General features: G+C 46.9%; 1 protein-coding gene across 1 annotated transcript; it reads left to right on the top strand.

The window, feature by feature from the left end:
* Positions 1-2212: 2212 nt before the first annotated feature.
* On the top strand, positions 2213-3872 carry LOC123403571 (WAT1-related protein At3g30340-like). Its single transcript, XM_045097496.1, has 3 exons — positions 2213-2498; positions 2667-2729; positions 2833-3872. The coding sequence occupies exons 1-3, from the start codon at positions 2329-2331 to the stop codon at positions 3665-3667; spliced, it is 1068 nt and encodes a 355-aa protein (XP_044953431.1). The 5' UTR covers positions 2213-2328; the 3' UTR covers positions 3668-3872.
* The last annotated feature ends 20833 nt before the right edge of the window (positions 3873-24705 follow it).

The raw sequence follows: 24705 nt of genomic DNA on the forward strand, positions 1-24705 counted from the left end.
AAATAAGTGTCTCAACTTTTTACTAACTTTATACTAAGCTTGAGGTATCTATTTTGGGACGGAGGGAGTATAGTTATTTAATACCCCCTAAACAGTTATACAAACTTCGACATGTAAGTGGACCTAATTAGGCCCTGTTTCTTTAAAAAGTCCTAGGACTTTTTTTTAGCCCCAACTAAAAAGTCCCTAGTCCCTATCCGTTTCTTTTCAGGGACTAAACATGGACTAGAGATCATTAAATGACATGTAAAAAGACCATGCTACCCCTAGTAATGTAGTAGAAGTTATTAAATGACATGCTAAAAGTAGGGACACTGTTGGAAAAAGTGTCAAAAAGTTCCAAAAAGTCCCTCCCATAGGGACTTCTTTCTTTAGTCCCAAATACACTCTTTTAGTCCTTAAAATTTCCTCCCGTTTCTTTCACATGAGACTAAAAGGGACTTTTTTTAGTCCCTACAGCAAAAAGTCCCTGTAAAGAAACACCCCCTTAACCTACACGTAGTTGAAAGGGGTCCATTTGTAGCCCTTGGGTCTAGAAATAATACTCCACCTAGTTAAGCTAGGTCTCCATTTATGTTCACCACTACGGCAGAAAAACCTGGACCTCTAGTAGTCAATTCTTTCAGGAATATTGACATGTACATAAAAGGAAGGGACCGTGCCTCGCAACCAACGAATCTGATTTTAATGATGCTCGAGCTTCTGGCCCGGTCAAAGCTGAATATTTTGCTCCATGGAACTTAATCTTGAGGTCCGACAACTGCTCAGACATGCATACAATGGAGCTCACGGTTCACTGCCTTTTTCATACCATGTTCTATAAAAATCGATGAGGGTGGAAACCCTAACACCAACCATTGCGGAATAAGACCACCAATTTACCCACACCCCTTATCCCTTCCTATGAGAACAGCGAGCAAATCAACGATGACATAAAGATGAATGGAGGCATCGATCTCGTTGTCTCAAACCCTTTGTCTCGTCCAAAAATAGTGAACGTTGTCATCATTACTCTTAATTCCTACACTCCCACCTTGGACAAAATTTGCAATCCTGACTAGTGATAAGTTGACAACATAAATCCACCTAGTGCAGCACTTATTAACCGTCCATCTTACCTAGGACCTAGAAGAGTATCAATGTAATCTCCATAGCTTTGGGTGTTTTCTCAGAAATCAATATATGCCAACTGGTGAACGTTAATTATAGATTACGTCAAAATTTTATTTGGAAGCTCCGGCTGCCATTAAAAATCTAGATTGGTTCATTTTTGTTGGAAGTGTGCGATTTATGTTTATGGCGGGTTATTTGGATCACTCAGAACAAAATTACTTTCAGAAAAAAGTGGTTCCAACTTGTTGTAGGTAATCCTCATGGCTGTTCACTGGATATGTATTTAGTCCTCATAGTAGCGTGTGGGGGTGCTAGATCCGTTGGTCTTTAAGTGTAGCCACATGGAAATGATAGCATAGGATTATTCAAACAACATGGATGACGGTATAGTCAGAGGATTGATGCAGCATAAGTGTGAAATGCAATCCCTATTGTGGTTGGCGTAGCTTCTAAGCTCGAGATATGTTTATTCCTTGTATGATGTAATACTTTATAGTAACATATGGCCAGTGCAGAGCCGAGGGGCTTCACTCTTGATATTAAAAAAACATGGAGGTCATAAAGGTTTGCCACAAGCATATCTGATGTTATTAAAGTAAACTGGCTAGTTAGTAGAAAGCTAGCTAGCTAGATTCACAAATCTTTATATTTCTATTAGTAGATGACAATGTCTTCCATTATTTTTGGATGGCCGGTCCAGTATGCCAATCATGCATGTCTAAGCATACTGGCGAACAATTTTTTTATAATAAATTTAAAAAATTCAAAAGAATGGATTTGAACTATTTTTGAATTGTGTGCGATAGAAACATAATAGTTTGATTAGCATAATATGAAATTGGAGTTATATTTAGGAATGGAGGGAGTAGATGATATTGTCTTGTTCCAGTAGAACTTTTGGATAACTAATGCCACTATGCCAGTATAAAAGCATATTGCACGCAAAGTATAAAAGCAAACAGTGATGTACTGATGATTTAACTAGTTAAATTGTAGAATATTGTACACATGGATCTTTAAAGGTTGTCCGCAGGGCATGAGTGGAGGCCATAAATAGCCCTTCCACTAGCATCTCACTTGTTATAAATCAAGGCATAATTTAGCTAGTTAATTAGTATCACACTCATCATATAGCTTTCTTCCGGAAAGAAAGGCCAAACCACTCTCGCTATATCTCGAGCTAGTTAACTTGATTGCCTTGATCAAGAGAGAAGAATGGATTGGAAACCGATGGTGACGATGATGGCGGTGGTCACCGTGTTCGCGGTGATGAACACGCTGACAAAGATGGCCTTTAACGAAGGGATGCACACTACCGTCCTCATCGTTCTCCGCCAGCTCACGGCGACGCTCTTCCTCGCCCCGATCGCCTACTTCAAAGAGAGGTTCGTGCCAGCCTAATTAATGTTCTTGCAAATATAGGTATTGGCCGCATCATAGATGGAGAGACGGAGAGTAATGAAATGTTTTTATTGTAAGAAAAGACACTAGTTTCTGATGTTGAGTTGGCTACTTAATTTCTATATGGTTTCCATGCATATATATATATGTAGGAAGACTAGACCTAAGATGACCACAGAGATCTTCGTCTACCTCTTCTTGAGTGCCTTGCTCGGGTAATTAATCTATTTTGCTTATAATTACATCAAGTGTGGCGAGAGTAACATGTGTTGATCATATGCTAATTAAATTACTGTATGTATGGCAATGGCATGGCAGAGCGTCACTGACCCAATGGCTCTTCTTCTTTGGGCTGCGGTACACCACGGCGACGTTCGCGAGCGCCTTCATCAACATGACCCCCATGTTCACCTTTCTTCTGGCGCTGCCGTTCAAGATCGAGAAGCTCGACGTGGCCACCGGCTCTGGCGCCGCCAAGCTCACCGGCACAGCCGTGGGGCTTGCCGGAGCGGTTTTGATGGCGCTCTACCAAGGCCCGGCCCTGACGGGGGCGCGTACGACGGACCACCACATGGCCACGGCTGCCGCCCACGGCGGGGCGTGGAGGTGGGCGATCGGGTCGGCGGCGCTGCTGGGCGGGTCGGCGAGCTGGTCGCTGTGGTTCATACTACAGTCCAAGATCGGGACCAAGTACCCAGCTCTGTACTCGAGCACGGCGTGGATGTTCCTGCTGAGCACGGCGCAGATGGCGGCCGTCGGGGCCGCGACGGAGGCGATGACCCTCGAGGTGTGGCTCCCCGGCACGGCGCTGAAGGCGGTGACGGTGCTGTTCGTGGGGGTGGTGGGGTCCGGGCTGGGGTTCCTGGCCATGTCGTGGTGCGTGGAGCGGCGCGGGCCCGTGTTCACCACGGCGTTCATGCCGCTGATCCAGATGATCGCCGCCGGGATCAACGTGACGGTGCTCCACGAGCAGCTCCGCCTCGGGAGCGTGGTCGGGTCGGCGGTGGTGGTCGTGGGGCTATACTTGGTCCTCTGGGGGAAGAGCAACGAGGCGAGCAGCAAACCCAAGTTGCCTCCTCCCTCACATTCCAAGCTCGCCTTGGATGAAGAAACGGAGCGTGGTGTTGATACGCGGATCACGCAGAGTGTGTAACTGTCTCTTTGCAGTCGGCACCAAAGGAACATACTTCCATTTTTTCTCCATCTTTTTACTAGTAGAATCAAGTGAACTTTAGATAGGTTAGTGGAAATAATTCACGTGGATAAGTCAAAGTGGATTATTGTTCCAACGGGTATTTTTTTTATTTTCAATAATACAAGGCTTTACAAGCCTGACTTTATGTTTTTTCTTCAGAGATGGCCTGACTTTACTCACCGATTTTCTGTCCTGGGGCGATGTGAACGTTCAGGGAATTCCGGGGACCGGTTACGGGGACCTCGTCAAAACTCACAGAATTTATCCATTCTGGCTAGTTTTATGCTATTACTCACTGATTTTGGATCCCGCCGCGATCAGAACGGTCGGGGAACTCCAGGAATCGGTTACGGGGACCTCGTCAAACTCGCAAAATTTATACATTTTGGCCAATTTTATATGCAAACGTCCGCTGATTTTGGGTCCCGGGGCGATACAAACGTCCGGGTAACTTCGAGGTCCGTTAAAGGGACCTCGTCAAAACTCATAGATTTGGTCCATTCTGGCCAGTTTTGTATGATATTACTCACTGATTTTGGGTCCCGGGGCGATCCAAACGTTCCGCAAAATCTGGGGACAGGTTACGGGGAACTCGCAAAACTCAAATTTGGTCCAATTGTCGAGTTTTCTATGCTATTACTCACTGATTTTGTGTGCCCGAGCGATACGAACGTTCGGTGAACTTCGGGTTTCGGTGTCGGGACCTTGTCAAAACTAGCAAATTTGGTCCATTCTAGCCAGTTTTCCATGCTATTACTCACTGATTTTGGGTACCGGGCCGATACGAACGTTCGGGGAACTTCGGGGTCCGGTTACAGAAACCTCGTCAAAACTCGCATATTTGGTCCATTCTCGACATTTTTGTATGCTATTACTCACTGTGTTTGGGGTCTGGGGCGCTACAAACTTTCGGGGAACTTTTGGGTCCGGTTACGGGGACCTCATCAAAATTCACAGATTTTATACATTCGTGCCAGTTTTATATGCAAACTCACAGATTTTGGGTCCCGGGCGATCCGAATGTTCCACGAACTCCGGTGACCGGTTACCGGGACCTCGTCAAAACTCGTAGATTTGGTCCATTCTGGCCAGTTTTGTATGCTATTACTCACTAATTTGGTCCCGGGCCTATCCGAACATTCCGTGGACTCTGGTGACCGGTTACGGGGACCTCGTCAAAACTCGCATAATTTATACATTCTGGCCAGTTTTACATGCATCACTCATTTTGGGTCCCGGCGCAATACAAACGTTTGGGTAACTTCGTGGTCCGGTTATAGACGAAACTCAAGTCAAACCATGAAGTTCTAATCCTTCAAATCAGTACATCGAACTACCTAATTCCGGTCTATTTTAAACCTTGAGCGCGTTCTTGAAGGGATTGTCGACGTGGCAGCAGTTAGGACCGGCATTCGTTGGCGGCGGGCTGGGCCACCAAGCTTTAAGAATACCAAAAAAATACAAGAGTTGGAGGGAATCGAACTTGAGTTTCTCGCGCTGCTGAACTCATTCTGTAGCCTGTCTAACTGATGATTGTTGCCGACAAATATGAAGCGCGATAATATTTAACCTCACTACTGAGCATCGAGACTCCAGAACATTTTTTCAAACATTTTCTTGTAAATAATCAAAGATTTTGAAATCCAAATATTCTTAAAAGAAAAAAACAGTTTTTAAAATGCCAAACATATTTGGCAAAAATATGAACCATTTCTAGAATTATGATACTAAAGAAAAACACAAACAAATTTTGAAATGTGATCCATTTTGAAATCCCTGGATATTTTGTATACATGAATATTATTTAAACTTGAACCAAATTGTCAAAACACTACCAATTTTTGAAACCTGAAAAAAACTTAAAGTGAGATTTTTTTCAAACATTAACATTTTTAAACATAAACATATTTTCAAAAATGGGGACAAATTTTGAAACTTGAATGTTATTTTAAAATACAAACACTCTCTAAAAAACTTTAAAATGCAAAAATTGTTCATACATTAACATATATTTCAGGTTTCAATTTTTTTTAATATTTTAAGCAATTTGGTCTTTTTTCCACAAAAGGGTTCCCGCTTTACAAAAATTTGGGGCTTCCAAAAATGGTTCAAGTTTTCATAAAAAAGTTTGTTTTATCAAAAACTGTTTGTAGTTCCCAAAATTGTTCACATTTAAAAAAATGTTTGGAATTTTAAGAATTAATTTTTTCTTTTAATAATATTCATATTTCTAAATTGTTGATTATTATCAAGAAAGTGTTTCATAAAGTTTACGAAAAAGGTTTTCAAATTTCGACGCTGCTTGTGTGAAATAATTTCGTGCTTCTCTTATGTGAGCAACCGCCATCAGTTCGAGTGTCTAGCAGGACTTTTTTAGCGCATGCTGCAAGTTCGATTCATGGGAGCTCTTCTTTTTTGACGTTTTACTTCGCATGGTTCAGAAAAAAATGTTGCAAAAAAGTCGCTTCGAGCTTGATATGCCGGCCCAGTCTCAGTGCAGCCAACGATCCCGGTTTATTTTTCATGAGATATTTCACCTAAAAAAACGGTTGCCACATCGACAGTCCCTGTTTGTGAACACTCTTAAGTATGGTGCCCTCCGAGTTGTCGGCGGCCCTTCCTCCAGCGAGCTTTCTGGCGGTGCGGCATGGATCCGCTGCTTCGGTGGCTCCGTCACGACATCTTACAGGGTGGGCAAAGCCTAACTGCAGTGGCACTGTCCGTCCGCTTGTGCGGCTCATGGCTTCACGACATCCACATACCTGAGCTATGCGGTGCGATGGCTGGTGGTCGGCCTCTTGTAGCAAGGCTCGGGATAGTCGTCGACCTAGTCGGTCCCCCTCTACCTCATGTTGGATTTAGGCCAACATGCCTAGTTGACCTCTTCTAGAGCGGTGGTTGTATGCGATGGGGCTCAAACCCGGTGCGATGGTCCCAGACGCTAGTGGCCGTGGGGGTGAAATTCTATGTTTTGACCTTTTTGCCTAAATTTAGCCGGATCTGACCCCAGTCGAGAGATTTTTTTGGATCTGACCCTTTTCCTACCGCCACCAGATGTGGCGGTGGCGGTAGGTTCCCGTCAGTCCAAACGGAGCCGTCTGGTCCGCTGACGTAGATTAGTAGTCTACCACCAAAGTGGGTGGAGGTAGGTTGTGCAAGACTACCGTCGCAACGGGTGGCGGTAGGGTCCCCAGATAGATCTAAGCCCGTGGCCTTTTGGGCGGGCCCCACCCACCCATCTACAACCTCTTCCTCGCACGAATAGAGGCCGACGGTGCCTCACTCCTCCTCTCAATCCTCTCCTTCGATCTTCCTCTACATTCCACAGTTTTTGCGGTTCTTTGGGGAAAACGAGGAGGCCGGTAAGATCCTCCAATCCCTCCAATTACGTTTTGGCAAAAATTTGTAGTTTTATAGTTATCTTCAGCACTAGGTGCAACCCTAGGTCTTGTAATTTGTTTAAATTTGCTTAAGTTTGATGTTTTTAGTATGATATGATGTAGTCTTGATGAATGCATGAGAAGATTGTATGGATATAATTGAAGTTTTATTAATTTATATGGATTAAAATTTTGTATGGCATATGCTGCATTATTGTTCTAGATATATTGGAATATGTATATGGATAGTGGATGGTGAATGCATATGCATGTAGATTGGAAAATCTTTGTTATTGGGATGTATGGAAATCCATCTCTTTTATATGGGTACCATATCTATTGATGTAGTTTTTATTTATACGTTTGGAATTTACATTATGTTAGGATGGCCGAGCCCAACGGGTGTGTGTATACGGGACTTGACATGGCTTTCGACAAGAACCATCGTACCTGTGCCCTCGAGAATGGAGAGGTAATGATTAAAGCCATAATAATTTTCAAGGAATTGTTTCATAGATAATGTAAGATTCTAAACTATTTGTTCAATTTTGACACACCCTTACGGTCGTGTGAATGAGGAGTCACACGAAGGGTACCCAGATGGCATATGTCGAGCGCTATGAGCCCTTCTTCGAGCGTGTCCGCCTCCTACCGTTTGTCCCTCAGTTCAAACGTGTGCCGTCAGTGATGAACCATGCAGCTCTCACGGCATTGCTTGATCGTTGGCGGCAGGAGACACATAGCTTTCATCTCCCTTGTGGCAAGATGACGGTCACGCTACAGGACTTTGCCATGATCACAGGGCTTCCCATCGACGGTCAGGCTCTCATCGGTCGAGTGGACCACAAGAACTGGCATGGGAGGGTTATGTTGGAATTATGCCCTAGAGGCAATAATAAATGTATAGTTATTATTATAATTCCTGTATCAAGATAATAGTTTATTATCCATGCTATAATTGTATTGAATGAAGACTCATTTACATGTGTGGATACATAGACAAAACACCGTCCCTAGCATGCCTCTAGTTGGCTAGCCAGTTGATCGATGATAGTCAGTGTCTTCTGATTATGAACAAGGTGTTGTTGCTTGATAACTGGATCACGTCATTGGGAGAATCACGTGATGGACTAGACCCAAACTAATAGACGTAGCATGTTGATCGTGTCATTTTGTTGCTACTGTTTTCTGCGTGTCAAGTATTTATTCCTATGACCATGAGATCATATAACTCACTGACACCGGAGGAATGCTTTCTGTGTATCAAACGTCGCAACGTAACTGGGTGACTATAAAGATGCTCTACAGGTATCTCCGAAGGTGTTAGTTGAGTTAGTATGGATCAAGACTGGGATTTGTCACTCCGTGTGACGGAGAGGTATCTCGGGGCCCACTCGGTAATACAACATCACACACAAGCCTTGCAAGCAATGTAACTTAGTGTAAGTTATGGGATCTTGTATTACGGAACGAGTAAAGAGACTTGCCGGTAAACGAGATTGAAATAGGTATGCGGATACTGACGATCGAATCTCGGGCAAGTAACATACCGAAGGACAAAGGGAATGACATACGGGATTATACGAATCCTTGGCACTGAGGTTCAAACGATAAAGATCTTCGTAGAATATGTAGGATCCAATATGGCATCCAGGTCCCGCTGTTGGATATTGACCGAGGAGTCTCTCGGGTCATGTCTACATAGTTCTCGAACCCGCAGGGTCTGCACACTTAAGGTTCGACGTTGTTTTATGCGTATTTGAGTTATATGGTTGGTTACCGAATGTTGTTCGGAGTCCCGGATGAGATCACGGACGTCACGAGGGTTTCCGGAATGGTCCGGAAACGAAGATTGATATATAGGATGACCTCATTTGATTACCGGAAGGTTTTCGGAGTTGCCGGGAATGTACCGGGAATGACGAATGGGTTCCGGGAGTTCACCGGAGGGGGGCAACCCACTCCGGGGAAGCCCATAGGTATTTGTGGGGGTCACACCAGCCCTTAGTGGGCTGGTGGGACAGCCCACCAAATCCTATGCGCCAAGGAAGAAAAATCAAAGGAAGAAAAAAAAAGAGGAAGAAGTGGGAAAGGGGAAGGACTCCCTCCCACCAAACCAAGTAGGACTCGGTTTGGGGGGGGGGGGGAGAGTCCTCCCCCCTGGCTCGGCCGACCCCTTGGGGTTCCCTTGGACCCCAAGGCAAGGTCCCCCTCCCTCCTCCTATATATATGGGGCTTTTAGGGCAGATTTGAGACGACTTTCTCACGGCTGCCCGACCACATACCTCCATAGTTTTTCCTCTAGATCGTGTTTCTGCGGAGCTCGGGCGGAGCCCTGCTGAGACAAGATCATCACCAACCTCCGGAGCGCCGTCACGCTGCCGGAGAACTCTTCTACCTCTCCGTCTCTCTTGCTGGATCAAGAAGGCCGAGATCATCGTCGAGCTGTACGTGTGCTGAACGCGGAGGTGCCGTCCGTTCGGTACTAGATCGTGAGACTGATCGCGGGATTGTTCGCGGGGCGGATCGAGGGACGTGAGGACGTTCCACTACATCAACCGCGATCTCTAATCGCTTCTGCTGTACGATCTACAAGGGTACGTAGATCATTCATCCCCTCTCGTAGATGGACATCACCATGATAGGTCTTCGTGCGCGTAGGAAAATTTTTGTTTCCCATGCGACGTTCCCCAACAGTGGCATCAGAGCTAGGTTCATGCGTAGATGTCTTCTCGAGTAGAACACAAAAGGTTTTGTGGGCGGTGATGTGCGTTTTGCTGCCCTCCTTAGTCTTTTCTTGATTCCGCGGTATTGTTGGATTGAAGCGGCTTGGACCGACATTACTCGTACGCATACGAGAGACTGGTTTCATCGTTACGAGTAACCCCCTTTGCTCAAAGATGACTGGCAAGTGACGGTTTCTTCAACTTTAGTTGAATCGGATTTGACCGAGGAGGTCCTTGGATGAGGTTAAATAGCAACTCATATATCTCCGTTGTGGTGTTTGCGTAAGTAAGATGCGATCCTACTAGATACCCTTGGTCACCACGTAAAACATGCAAGAACAAAATTAGAGGACGTCTAACTTGTTTTTGCAGGGTATGATTGTGATGTGATATGGCCAATGATGTGATGTGATATATTGGATGTATGAGATGATCATGTTGTAATAGAAATATCGACTTGCACGTCGATGGTACGGCAACCGGCAGGAGCCATAGGGTTGTCTTTATACTAACATATGTGCTTGCAGATGCGTTTACTATTTTGCTAGGATGTAGCTTTAGTAGTGATGGCATAAGTAGCACGAAAACCCCGATGGCGACACGTTGATGGAGATCATGATGATGGAGATCATGGTGTGGCGCCGGTGACAAGAAGATCATGCCGGTGCTTTGGTGATGGAGATCAAGAAGCACGTGACGATGGCCATATCATGTCACTTATGAATTGCATGTGATGTTAATCCTTTTATGCACCTTATTTTGCTTAGAACGACGGTAGCATTATGAGGTGATCTCTCACTAAAATTTCAAGACGAAATTGTGTTCTCCCCGACTGTGCACCGTTGCTACAGTTCGTCGTTTCGAGACACCACGTGATGATCGGGTGTGATAGACTCAACGTTCACATACAACGGGTGCAAAACAGTTGCGCAGCGGAACACTCGGGTTAAGCTTGACGAGCCTAGCATGTGCAGACATGGCCTCGGAACACATGAGACCGAAAGGTCGATCATGAATCATATAGATGATATGATTAGCATAGGGATGCTTACCACTGAAACTACTCCCGACTCACGTGATGATCGGACTTGGGATAGTGTAGGTGGATCATGAACCACTCAAATGACTAGAGAGATGTACTTTTTGAGTGGGAGTTTAGCATGTAATTTGATTAAGTTGAACTCTAATTATCTTGAACATAGTCTAAGTCCACTTTGAATATATTTGTGTTGTAGATCATGGCTCACGCAAGTGTCATCCTCAATTTTAATACGTTCCTAGAGAAAGCTAAGTTGAAAGATGATGGAAGCAACTTTGTAGACTGGGCTCGTAATCTTAAGCTAATCTTACAAGCTGGAAAGAAGGATTATGTCCTTAATGCTGCGCTAGGAGATGAACCACCCGCTACGGCTGATCAGGATGTTAAGAACGCTTGGTTAGCGCGTAAGGAGGACTACTCAATAGTTCAATGTGCAGTCTTGTATGGCTTAGAACCGGGACTTCAACGTCGCTTTGAGCGTCATGGAGCATTTGGGATGTTCCAGGAGTTGAAGTTCATCTTTCAGAAGAACGCCCGGATCGAGAGGTATGAGACCTCCGATAAATTCTATGCTTGCAAGATGGAGGAAAACTCGTCTGTCAGTGAACATGTGCTCAAAATGTCTGGGTACTCAAACCGTCTAGCTGAACTGGGGATTGAACTCCCGCAAGAAGCTATCACTGACAGAATCCTCCAATCACTGCCGCCAAGCTATAAAAGCTTCGTGTTGAACTACAACATGCAAGGGATGAACAAGTCTCCCGGCGAGTTGTTTGCGATGCTGAAAGTCGCAGAGTCTGAACTCCGTAAAGAACATCAAGTGTTGATGGTGAGCAAGACCACTAGTTTCAAGAGAAACGGCAAAGGCAAGAAGGGCAATTCGAAGAAGAGCGGCAAGCCTGTTGCCAATCCGCCGAAGAAACCCAAGGCTGGACCTAAGCCTGAAACAGAGTGCTTCTATTGCAAGGGTATGGGTCACTGGAAGCGCAATTGCCCCAAGTATCTGGCAGATAAGAAGGCGGGCAAAGAAAAATCAGGTATATTTGATATACATGTTATTGATGTGTACTTAACCAGCTCTCGTAGTAGTGCGTGGGTATTCGATACCGGTTCTGTTGCTCACATTTGCAACTCGAAGCAGGAACTGCGGAATAGACGGAGGCTGGCGAAAGACGAAGTGACGATGCGCGTAGGAAACGGTTCCAAGGTTGATGCAATCGCCGTCGGCACCATGTCACTTCAACTACCATCGGGATTAGTGATGAACTTAAATCATTGTTATTTAGTGCCTGCGTTGAGCATGAACATTATATCTGGATCTTGTTTATTGCGAGACGGTTACTCTTTTAAGTCTGAGAATAATGGTTGTTCTATTTCTATGAGTAACATCTTTTATGGTCATGCACCGAATGTGAGAAGATTGTTCATATTGAATCTCGATAGCGATACGCATATACATAACATTGAGACCAAAAGAGTTAGAGTAAACAATGATAGCGCCATATTTTTGTGGTACTGCCGCTTGGGTCATATTGGTGTAAAGCGCATGAAGAAACTCCATGCTAATGGACTTTTGGAGTCACTTGACTTTGATTCACTTGACACTTGCGAACCATGCCTCATGGGCAAGATGGCTAAAACTCCGTTCTCCGGAACAATGGAGCGTGCAAGTGACTTATTGGAAATCATACATACCGATGTGTGTGGTCCGATGAGCGTGGAGGCACGCGGCGGATATCGTTATTTTCTCACCTTCACTGACGATTTGAGTAGATATGGTTATGTCTACTTAATGAAGCACAAGTCTGAAACATTTGAAAAGTTCAAGCAATTTCAGAGTGAAGTAGAAAATCATCGTAACAAGAAGATCAAGTTCCTACGGTCTGATCGTGGGGGTGAATATCTGAGTTTCGAGTTTGGTACTCACTTAAGACAATGTGGAATTGTTTCGCAGTTAACACCGCCTGGAACACCACAGCGTAATGGTGTGTCCGAACGTCGTAATCGTACTTTATTAGAAATGGTGCGATCTATGATGTCTCTTACTGATTTGCCGTTATCGTTTTGGGGTTATGCATTAGAAACAGCTGCATTCACTTTAAATAGGGCACCATCGAAATCCGTTGAGACGACACCATACGAACTGTGGTATGGCAAAAGGCCAAAGTTGTCATTTCTTAAAGTTTGGGGATGTGATGCTTATGTCAAAAAGCTTCAGCCTGAAAAGCTGGAACCCAAAGCGGAAAAGTGCGTCTTCATAGGCTACCCAAAAGAGACAGTTGGGTACACCTTCTATCTCAAATCCGAGGGCAAAGTGTTTGTTGCTAAGAACGGAACTTTTCTCGAGAAGGAGTTTCTCTCGAGAGAATTGAGTGGGAGGAAGATAGAACTTGACGAGGTTATCGAACCTCTCATCCCTCTGAATGGTGGCGCAGGGCAAGGGGAAACCCCTGTGATTGCGACGCCGGTTGAGGAGGAAGTTAATGATGATGATCATGAAACTCCAGTTCAAGTTTCTGTTGAACCACGCAGGTCGACGAGATCACGCGCTGCTCCAGAGTGGTACGGTGATCCCGTCTTGACAATCATGTTGTTAGACAACAATGAACCTACAAATTATCAAGAGGCAATGGTGGGCCCAGATTCCAACAGATGGCTAGAAGCCATGAAATCCGAGATAGGATCCATGTATGAGAACAAAGTATGGACTTTGGAGATACTACCTGAGGGCCGCAAGGCTATTCAGAACAAATGGATCTTTAAGAAGAAGACGGACGCTGACGGTAATGTGACCGTTTATAAAGCTCGACTTGTGGCAAAGGGTTTTTCACAAGTTCCAGGAATTGACTACGATGAGACTTTCTCTCCCGTAGCGATGCTTAAGTCCGTCAGAATCATGTTAGCAATAGCTGCATTTTTCGATTATGAAATTTGGCAGATGGATGTCAAAACGGCGTTCCTTAACGGTTTCCTTAAGGAAGAGTTGTATATGATGCAACCCGATGGTTTTGTCGATCCTAAAAATGCTGACAAGGTGTGCAAGCTCCAACGATCCATTTATGGACTGGTGCAAGCATCTCGGAGTTGGAACAAACGCTTTGATGAGGTGATCAAAGCATTTGGGTTTATACAAGTGGTTGGAGAATCTTGTATTTACAAGAAAGTGAGTGGGAGCTCTGTGGCGTTTCTAATATTATATGTGGATGACATATTACTGATTGGAAACAACGTAGAGCTTTTGGAGAGCATAAAAGGTTACTTGAATAAAAGTTTCTCTATGAAGGACCTAGGAGAAGCTGCTTACATTCTAGGCATTAAGATCTATATGGATAGATCAAAACGCCTGATAGGACTTTCACAAAGCACATACCTTGATAAAGTTTTGAAGAGGTTCAAAATGGAACAGTCCAAGAAAGGGTTCTTGCCAGTGTTACAAGGTACGAGATTGAGTAAGACTCAGTGCCCAGCAACTGATGAAGATAGAGAGCATATGCGCTCCGTCCCCTATGCTTCAGCCATAGGCTCTATCATGTATGCGATGCTGTGCACTAGACCGGATGTTAGCCTGGCCATAAGTATGGCAGGCAGGTTCCAGAGTAATCCAGGAGTGGATCACTGGACAGCGGTCAAGAATATCCTAAAGTACCTGAAAAGGACTAAGGAGATGTTTCTCGTGTATGGAGGTGACGAAGAGCTCGCCGTAAAAGGTTACGTCGATGCAAGCTTTGACACAGATCCGGACGACTCTAAGTCGCAAACCGGATACGTATTTATTCTTAATGGGGGTGCAGTAAGCTGGTGCAGTTCCAAGCAAAGCGTCGTAGCAGATTCTACATGTGAAGCGGAATACATGGCTGCCTTGGAGGCGGCTAAGGAGGGTGTCTCGATGAAGCAGTTCATGACGGATCTTGGAGTGGTGCCAAGTGCACTGGATCCAATAACCTTGTTCTGTGACAACACTGGTGCCATTGCCTTAGCAAAGGAACCAAGGTTTCACAAGAAGACCAGACACATCAAACGACGCTTCAACCTCATCCGCGACTACGTCGAGGAGGAGGACGTAAATATATGCAAAGTGCACACGGATCTGAATGTAGCAGACCCGCTGACTAAGCCTCTTCCACGGCCAAAACATGATCAACACCAGAACTGTATGGGTGTTAGATTTATTACAATGTAATTCACATGGTGATGTGAGGGCTAGATTATTGACTCTAGTGCAAGTGGGAGACTGTTGGAATTATGCCCTAGAGGCAATAATAAATGTATAGTTATTATTATAATTCCTGTATCAAGATAATAGTTTATTATCCATGCTATAATTGTATTGAATGAAGACTCATTTACATGTGTGGATACATAGACAAAACACCGTCCCTAGCATGCCTCTAGTTGGCTAGCCAGTTGATCGATGATAGTCAGTGTCTTCTGATTATGAACAAGATGTTGTTGCTTGATAACTGGATCACGTCATTGGGAGAATCACGTGATGGACTAGACCCAAACTAATAGACGTAGCATGTTGATCGTGCCATTTTGTTGCTACTGTTTTCTGCGTGTCAAGTATTTATTCCTATGACCATGAGATCATATAACTCACTGACACCGGAGGAATGCTTTCTGTGTATCAAACGTCGCAACGTAACTGGGTGACTATAAAGATGCTCTACAGGTATCTCCGAAGGTGTTAGTTGAGTTAGTATGGATCAAGACTGGGATTTGTCACTCCGTGTGACGGAGAGGTATCTCGGGGCCCACTCGGTAATACAACATCACACACAAGCCTTGCAAGCAATGTAACTTAGTGTAAGTTACGGGATCTTGTATTACGGAACGAGTAAAGAGACTTGCCGGTAAACGAGATTGAAATAGGTATGCGGATACTGACGATCGAATCTCGGGCAAGTAACATACCGAAGGACAAAGGGAATGACATACGGGATTATACGAATCCTTGGCACTGAGGTTCAAACGATAAAGATCTTCGTAGAATATGTAGGATCCAATATGGTCATCCAGGTCCCGCTGTTGGATATTGACCGAGGAGTCTCTCGGGTCATGTCTACATAGTTCTCGAACCCGTAGGGTCTGCACACTTAAGGTTCGACGTTGTTTTATGCGTATTTGAGTTATATGGTTGGTTACCGAATGTTGTTCGGAGTCCCGGATGAGATCACGGACGTCACGAGGGTTTCCGGAATGGTCCGGAAACGAAGATTGATATATAGGATGACCTCATTTGATTACCGGAAGGTTTTCGGAGTTGCCGGGAATGTACCGGGAATGACGAATGGGTTCCGGGAGTTCACCGGAGGGGGGCAACCCACTCCGGGGAAGCCCATAGGTATTTGTGGGGGTCACACCAGCCCTTAGTGGGCTGGTGGGACAGCCCACCAAATCCTATGCGCCAAGGAAGAAAAATCAAAGGAAGAAAAAAAAAGAGGAAGAAGTGGGAAAGGGGAAGGACTCCCTCCCACCAAACCAAGTAGGACTCGGTTTGGGGGGGGAGAGTCCTCCCCCCTGGCTCGGCCGACCCCTTGGGGTTCCCTTGGACCCCAAGGCAAGGTCCCGCTCCCTCCTCCTATATATATGGGGCTTTTAGGGCAGATTTGAGACGACTTTCTCACGGCTGCCCGACCACATACCTCCATAGTTTTTCTTCTAGATCGTGTTTCTGCGGAGCTCGGGCGGAGCCCTGCTGAGACAAGATCATCACCAACCTCCGGAGCGCCGTCACGCTGCCGGAGAACTCTTCTACCTCTCCGTCTCTCTTGCTGGATCAAGAAGGCCGAGATCATCTGTGACATCCTCGACTTTTGCTACAGTAGTGATTGTAATTAAGCTACAGTGATCAACCGCTAACGATGCCACGTCATCGAATTCCCATCTCAGACCCGCGTGGATTCGCGTCTGTCCGGATCGATGATTTGAAAGCAACGGGAAGCACCTTATCGGTTCATTACAAGTATTAAAAGGATATATATATATATATAAAGAAAGTATTAAAGAAATAATAATGATAAAAGAAAGAAAAGAAAACTGAAGGAAAGGATTAATAAAAAGAAAAGGGAAAAGGAGAAAACAAAATAAATCAAATCAAAAAAAAAAAAAAATGAAAAAATGAAAACAACCCCCACTCCCCCGTGGCCCAACTGGGCCAAAAGGCCCAGCCGGCCACCACCCCCACCCTCCAAAACCCTAGCGCCACCCCACCCCCACGCCAACTCCACCCCCCCTGTCACGCCGCCGCCAGCCCCCCTCGTGGGGGGGCCCCACCTCCACCCACCGACGCTTCCCCCCCACGCTCGGCCCCCATCTCTCCCCACGATCCCTCCCTCTCTCTCGGCCACCAACAACCGAGAGCCCCATCTCGCCTTCCCCCACCTCGCCCCTCTCCCTCCCCAACCGGCGGCCGCCCTTCCCCCCCGCCGGCAGCCTCCTCCCTCCACCGCCTCCTCCTACCCCGGCGGCCTCCTCTCCCCACGGCCGCCTCCCTCTTCCCCCTCACCCCCGGCGGCCCCTCATCTCCCTCACCCCCCGGCGGCTCCTCCCCTCTCTCCGCGGCGAGCCCCCTCTCGGCCTCCACCCCGCCGGCAGGGGTGCCGGCCACCTCGGCCCCCCCATCTCGGCGGCCGGCCCCTTCCGGGAGGTCCCTCTCCGGCGGCCCTCTCTACGGTGGCCGCCCCTCCCCGTCGGCGGCTCCACCTCCGGGGGCCTCTCCTCACCGGGGCCCTCCTCACCGGCTCCTCCTCGCCGGCACGTCACCACCACCGTCACCGCCTCCACACCCGTCTCCACCGTCATCTACGTGCGAACTCCGGCTTCACCGGGCCGTCACGGTTCCGTTCCGGCAAACGGGGCCTCGATCCGTCGACGGTGGACTCCGGTAGGAGGGATTAAAGTTTAGGTTCTTCTAGGTGGTGTTAGAGAAAATTGTTCTCTGTCTCTGTTAACAGAGAGAGAGAGATGAGTGTTGAGAGAAAAGAAAAAAATGAAAAAGAATAAATGGTGTATTAGATGCGTATGTATGTATGTATGTATGAGATGTGATGTATGTATTTGTGTATTTGGGTATTTAGAGGAATACGGTATTTGCACGGATAGGTATCTAATAAAAATAAATGAGGAATTAACCTTAGGCCACTTACCGGTGGGGCCAATGCACCGCTGTCAATGACACGGAGGACCCACGTGATAATTAAAAATAATGTTTTTCTTAAATAAATAAATAAATAGATATTTAGTTAAAATAATTAATTAACATAATTAGAGTATGACACGTGGGTCCCTCGTTGAATTAATCTGATTAATAAATATTTAATCTTAAATAAAACTTGTGCCTATGACGTTCGGGACCCGCTGGTCAGTTGACCGGTCAAATGTGATGTCAGCCTGACATCGCGATGATGTCATAATAGGATTTTACTAAATCTTTTAAATCTGTTTTTAATTCTTAAATAATTAATAAAACTTTAAAAATTAATATTAAATAATCCGTAAGTCAGATCAAAATATTTTCAACATGAAAGTTGATCAGCAAAGCGAGACGAACCCGGATACACGGCCCGTTCGTCTGTCACGCGTCCCTAGCATAGCAAACATGGAACTTTTCCATCGTTTCCAGTATAACCGGTAGTAGCCCGAGACCCGGAAAATATCGTCAGATATTCTTCCGACCCGTCTATGACGGATGTTGTTGCGTTAGCTCATGTCTAGCCTGCATCTTTCCATGTCATGCTTTGTGTTGCATCGGTGCTATTATTTATTGTTTCTTCCCCCTCTTCTTACCGGTAGACCCCGAGACTGACGTTGCTGCCGGGTACATCTACGACCCTGCCGATCAGTCCTTTGCCGCAGAGCAGCAAGGCAAGCAAATTCCCCTTGATCATTCCTATATCGCCTATGTCTTTCTTCCTACTGCTTGCATTAGTATTTTGCTACTGTTGTAGTTAGCTCCTATATCTGATGCATAGCCTGTTTTTGATGAACTGCTACTTTCAGTCCTGTACCTTTAATATGCTTAGTATAGGTGGAGCAGTCATCCCCTCTGACCCCGTAGATCAGTTGCCCCGCTTGTTTCCAAATCTCGATCTCTGATCGACGAGCCAGACCCGACACAGCACGTTCACCCCCCTTCGTTGTACGACGCTACAGGGATACTATCGGGTACCGAGGGTGACACCTCGCTAAGTACTCCTGATGATATCTCTGTAGTATAGCTAGTCGGTCGTGGTTATCGAGGGTGATTCCTCTTTCACCATTCCCGATGACGTCTCTGTCGTGCCACCCCGCGAGTGTGGGACCCCCGAGGGTGATTCCTCTAAGCCCACCTTGCCGGGTACGTCGTTCGGAATCCAACGAGGGTGATACCTCGGATTCCCCCCGATGTTACAACCACACAGTTACTCGACCATGTTACTGGGATCTTCGGTGATTAGTTGTAAGACGGGTGGATTCCCGCGAGACTGTGTTGTTGGCCTAATTAAAATGCTAATGGATTTGGGTATTTGATCTGGGTTGGTCGGAGACCTTTTCGCACTAACCGGCTACGCGGGAAGAATTATGGGTACTCGGCGTCGCGGTATCAGCCGAAGCTTTTCAGATGCCAGCAGTGTAGCGGCGCGCGCCCGAGTGGTCCCGAGATGCATCGTGCTTGTGATTAAGGGATGCTAGGACTGACGTCGGCCGCCCACGCCACGTGCAGGAGCGTGAAGGGGAACTGGGCCCATGAACCCTTTGTGCTTAGGATTTAGACCGGCGGGCTGGCCTCTCTGATTAGTCTTAGGTGGGGCTGCGACGTGTCGATATTCCGAGGCCGGGCAGGACCCAGAAAAGTATGTCCGGCCAGAGTGTTATCGAGCGTGACGGGACATGTGGTGCACCCCTGCAGGGATGAAAATTAACTATTCGGATAGCCGTGTCCACGGTTACAGGACGACTTGGAGTTGTGCCCCGATCTTATACAACTACAATTGTTACTTAACTGGAATTAGTTTGCCTCGGGATTGCTTCCTCGCAGGGAGTCGAGGGAGGATCTTTAGGCGTGACCTCATTTTTTTATTGCTGCAACAATATGACTATTAATGTGTTAACCCCCCCTGTTCTACTCTCGTCTATTGCTGCAAGACCCTGAAGATGCTAGTCTTCGATAGGGCTAGGCTTTCTCTCTCTATTCTCGCATTGCTGCAGTCAGTCCACATATAACCCCCTTCTTTGATACTGGTGCATTATTAGAATAGTTCTGATGTAAGACTTGCGAGTACTTTGGATGAGTACTCACCGCTGCTTTGCTTCCCCCGTGTTCCCTTGATCCGTTTGCTGCGACCAGATGATGAAGCCCAGGAGATGGAGGTCCCCGCCACCGACGACTGCTACCCCGACGGTGCCTACTACTACGTGGAGGCCGCTGATGATCGGGAGTAGTTAGGAGGTTCCCAGGCAGGAGGCCTCGCCTCGTTCGATCGTTGTATCTTTTGTGCTAGCCTTCTCTAAGGCACCCCTTGTTTTATGTCTGTACTCAGATATTTGTTGCTTCCGCTGACTCGTGTGTTTATCGAGCTTTCGTATTCTAGCCCTTGAGGCCCCTGGCTTGTAATATGAAGCTGATGTTGTTTTATTTGTGTCTAGAGTTGTGTTGTGATATCTCCCCGTGAGTCCTTGGGTTTGATCGTACGCATTTGCGTGTATGATTAGCGTACGATTAAGCCGAGGGCGTCACAAGTTGGTATCAGAGCCAACTGCCTGTAGGTAGCCCCCCTTTCCAACTCCTTGGACGAAGTTGAGTCTAGTGTTTGAAAAACTTACTAACACTGATGTTGTGGGTTACGGGCCCACATCTCAATTGGGTGGTATTAGTATCTTTTACTCCTTTCCTATACTCTGGGCTCTACTTTCTCTTCTCTTTCGGGTCAAAGATTTTACTAACTCTAACATTAGGTTCTCGAATCACATCAATCCGGAGCGCTGGACTATCTACTCTTTTTCTCCTGAATATGTATTACACACACTGTCATTGACATCCGTCTATCTTATTTTCAGATGCGTCCCGCAAGACAGCACGTGCGCCTGACACAGGCCACCGAGACGACTGGGTTCCCGGCCATTTTGGTCGATCTCCTGACCAAGCTGGGATATCGCTGGTACCCTGAGTACACTGTGTTCGAGGATTTCCGCGAGTACAACCAGTACCAGTACCAGGCTGAGGTTCGCATCTTCGACCAGAGGGGCGGCGAGACCCTCGAGCGCCACGTGTTCTGTGGTATTGGAGTGTCGGTCGAGATGGCCGTCCACGATGCGGCCTACATCGCCATCACCCGACTCCGTGGAGCGTACCCTCACCTGGAGGAGAGCCCTTTCAGATACATCCCGCATGCTCCTGCTGGGGATGAGACTGGGTCTGATCTCACTGCCTACGCTTCTGACGTTCGGGAGCGCAGCGACCGTTCCTACGTCGCTGTCTGCGCCCCCTACGTGACGCGTCGGTACGACGCGCGGATTCTGGTGCAGTACACTGAGGCAATGGATCGTGCTTTCCGAGCTCTGACTGTGGAGTTGTATGCTACGCGTGCTCGTCTTTACGACGCGTTGACAGAGCTGCAGCCATCACACTGTCCGAGGGTTCCTCCTATGCGCATCCGCGAGCCGAGCAGGACAGAGCTACCATCAGCTCTCGAGTGGACAGATGTTGGGGGTAGAACCCCTGCACTTGGACCTCAGCTCCTCGACTGGATGCGGTACCGTCACCAGAGTCACAATGGGACACAGGGTCCTGTCCCTACCTTCTATCACCGCCAGCTACCAGGATTCGTTCGTCCTGTCCGACGTTGATGTAGCCTTATCGCTACATCTCGTTGTGGTACTCTTCCACCGCGTGCCTGCGCGCCGCCTAGTGAGTCCAGGGTATCGTCAAATGCGTCCGGGCTATCGCCAAATTTCGAGTTTTTAATCGTTAGTCTGTAATCGAACTTATGTATGGGTCTGTATGTCGAACTCAACTACTATGGAGTATCTATCGCATTTCCCTTTCATTATGCTTGATTACTTCATGAATGCGTGCGATGCCTTTCGATTACTTTAAGCTAAACTACCGCTGCTAAATATTTAACAGGATGGTTAGACCAGCTGGCCGCCCGCGTGGCCGTGCCAACGATGCACCACCCCCGCCTCCTGAGTATATGGCGGGGATGATCCAACAGTTTGAGCTGAACCGCCAGTTTATGCAAGGGCTCATGGATCAGTTCCAAAGGCCGAACATGAACCAACCACAAGGCGTGACACTGCAAGACTTCTGCCGTCTCAACCCTGCGATCTACCGCAGCTCAACTCAGCCTCTAGATGCTGATGACTGGCTCCGTGACATTTCTTATGAGCTAGAGTCTGCCAATGTGCCCCTGGCGAGCTATGTCAACTTTGCCGCATACTTTCTGAAGGGTCCCGCTGCTCAATGGTGGGACAGCCACAGGCGCTCTCAGACCGTTGGAGCTATCATCACTTGGGAAGAGTTCAAGGCTGCTTTCCGTGCTCGATACATTCCCCAGGGAATCATGGACCGGAAGAAGCGTGAGTTCCGCAACTTCGTCCAGGGCAACAAGACTGTGGATGCTTATCAGCGGGAATTTCTGGAATTATCTCGCTATGCTGAAGAAGACATTGCGACTGATGCACGCAGGCAGGAGAAGTTCCGTGAAGGCCTCCACCCTGATATCAAGCTGACACTCCTCGTTCAGGACTATGCTGATTTCGCCACCCTCGTGAACAAGGCTATTCAGGTTGAGACTGGTCTGCAGGAATACAAAGATAGCAGCAAGCGCAACCGTGACATGGGCTCATCTTCGGGCTCATCTGCACAGAAGCGGAAGATCTGGATTCCCAACAACATGTACCATGCACCTGCTCCTCCTCCGAGGCCGTCCTATGCTGCACCTCGCCTGCCTCCTCCACCACCTAGGCAGCCGAGGCTTCCAGCTCCACCACCTCGAGTTCCTCCATCCCGTCCTGAGGACGGGCTGTGCTTCAAGTGTGGCCGTCCAGGTCACCGTGCTAGAGACTGCAGGCAGAATCAGAATCAGCTGGCACTTCCCGCAACTGGCCGTGGCAACAACCAGAACCGCAACTTCAACGCTAAGCCTGCTTATGTTCGTGGTCAGGCCAACAACATTGATATGGGTCAAGCTCAAGACCAGCCTGCTACCGTGATGGGTACACTTCTCGTTAACTCAGTACCTGCTTCTGTATTGTTTGATACAGGAGCATCGCATTCCTTTATGTCGGAAAATTTTGCATACATGCATGACATTAGGAGCGAAGAGATGAACCTCCCGATAGTGGTAAACACCCTTGGGGGCGAATGCCGAACCTCTGTGGTTTGCCCCCATGTTCTAGTTGAAATTGAAGGATTAGAATTCCTTGCCAACCCCATCCTACTAAAGTCATCCAACATCGATCTCATATTGGGGATGGACTGGTTGAAAGCTCATACGGCATCGATCGTTTGTGCCAACAAAACCGTCCACCTCCTACACCCTTCAGATGAACTAGTAAGCTACCATGCTCATCTCGTCCGTAATGCTGAGGCACGGCTGTATGCCTTGAATGCATTAAATGCGTCGCCTCTTGAAGGGATTGAAAACATTCCAGTGGTCCGAGAGTTCCAAGATGTCTTTCCAGAAGAACTTCCGGGGATTCCCCCTGCTCGAGCTGTCGAGTTTGTCATTGACTTGGTACCCGGTACCAGTCCTATTGCCAAGCGTCCTTATAAAATGCCACCACATGAACTCCTTGAACTTAAGCAAGAAATTGACAACTCGCTCCGTCTGGGTTTCATCCGTCCGAGTTCCTCTGCTTGGGGAGCACCTTCTCTCTTTGTTAAGAAGAAGGATGGGACAAATCGATTGGTTCAAGACTATCGTCCTATCAACCAGGCCACTATTCAGAACAAATATCCTCTCCCGCGGATAAATGATTTGTATGATCAACTTGCTGGTTCCATCGTTTTCTCTAAGCTCGACTTGAGATTGGGATACCACCAGATCCGTGTTCGCAAGGAGGATATTCCAAAGACCGCCTTTGTTACTCGATATGGATCATACGAGTACACCGTCATGTCCTTCGGCTTAACCAATGCACCGGCAACTTTCTCTCGATTGATGAATTATATATTCATGGACTACCTCGACAAATTTGTCGTGGTATATCTGGATGATATTCTGGTGTTTTCAAAGAACAAAGAAGAGCATGCTGAACATCTTCGTCTTGTACTGGATAAGCTTCGGGAGCATAAACTCTATGCGAAGTATTCCAAATGTGAGTTCTGGCTAGACGAAGTGACTTACCTTGGTCATGTGATTTCCAAGGATGGTATTGCGGTCAACCCCGAACGAATTCAAGCTATTCTTGACTGGACTCCCCCGAAGAATGTCAAGCAAGTCAGAAGTTTTCTCGGACTCGCCAGCTATTGCCGTCGATTCGTCGAGAACTTCTCCAAGATTGCGAAGCCCTTAACCAACCTGCTTCACAAAGGTGTTAAGTATGAATGGACTGATAAATGTCAGGAAAGTTTCCAGGCACTCAAGGACAAACTGACGTCCGCTCCAGTACTTGCTCCTCCAGATACGAAAAGGGATTTCGTCATATACTGTGATGCTTCTCGTCAAGGAATAGGTTGTGTCCTAATGTAGGATCGCAAGGTGATCGCTTATGCTTCGCGTCAACTGCGTGCTCATGAAGAGAACTACCCAGTTCATGATCTCGAGCTTGCCGCAGTCATTCATGCATTGAAGGAATGGCGACAATACCTTGTCGGTAATCGCTGTGAAATCTACACCGACCATCAAAGTCTGAAGTACTTGTTCA

Source organism: Hordeum vulgare, chromosome 6H, assembly GCF_904849725.1.
Source record: "Hordeum vulgare subsp. vulgare chromosome 6H, MorexV3_pseudomolecules_assembly, whole genome shotgun sequence".
NCBI classification, from domain to species: Eukaryota; Viridiplantae; Streptophyta; class Magnoliopsida; order Poales; family Poaceae; genus Hordeum; species Hordeum vulgare.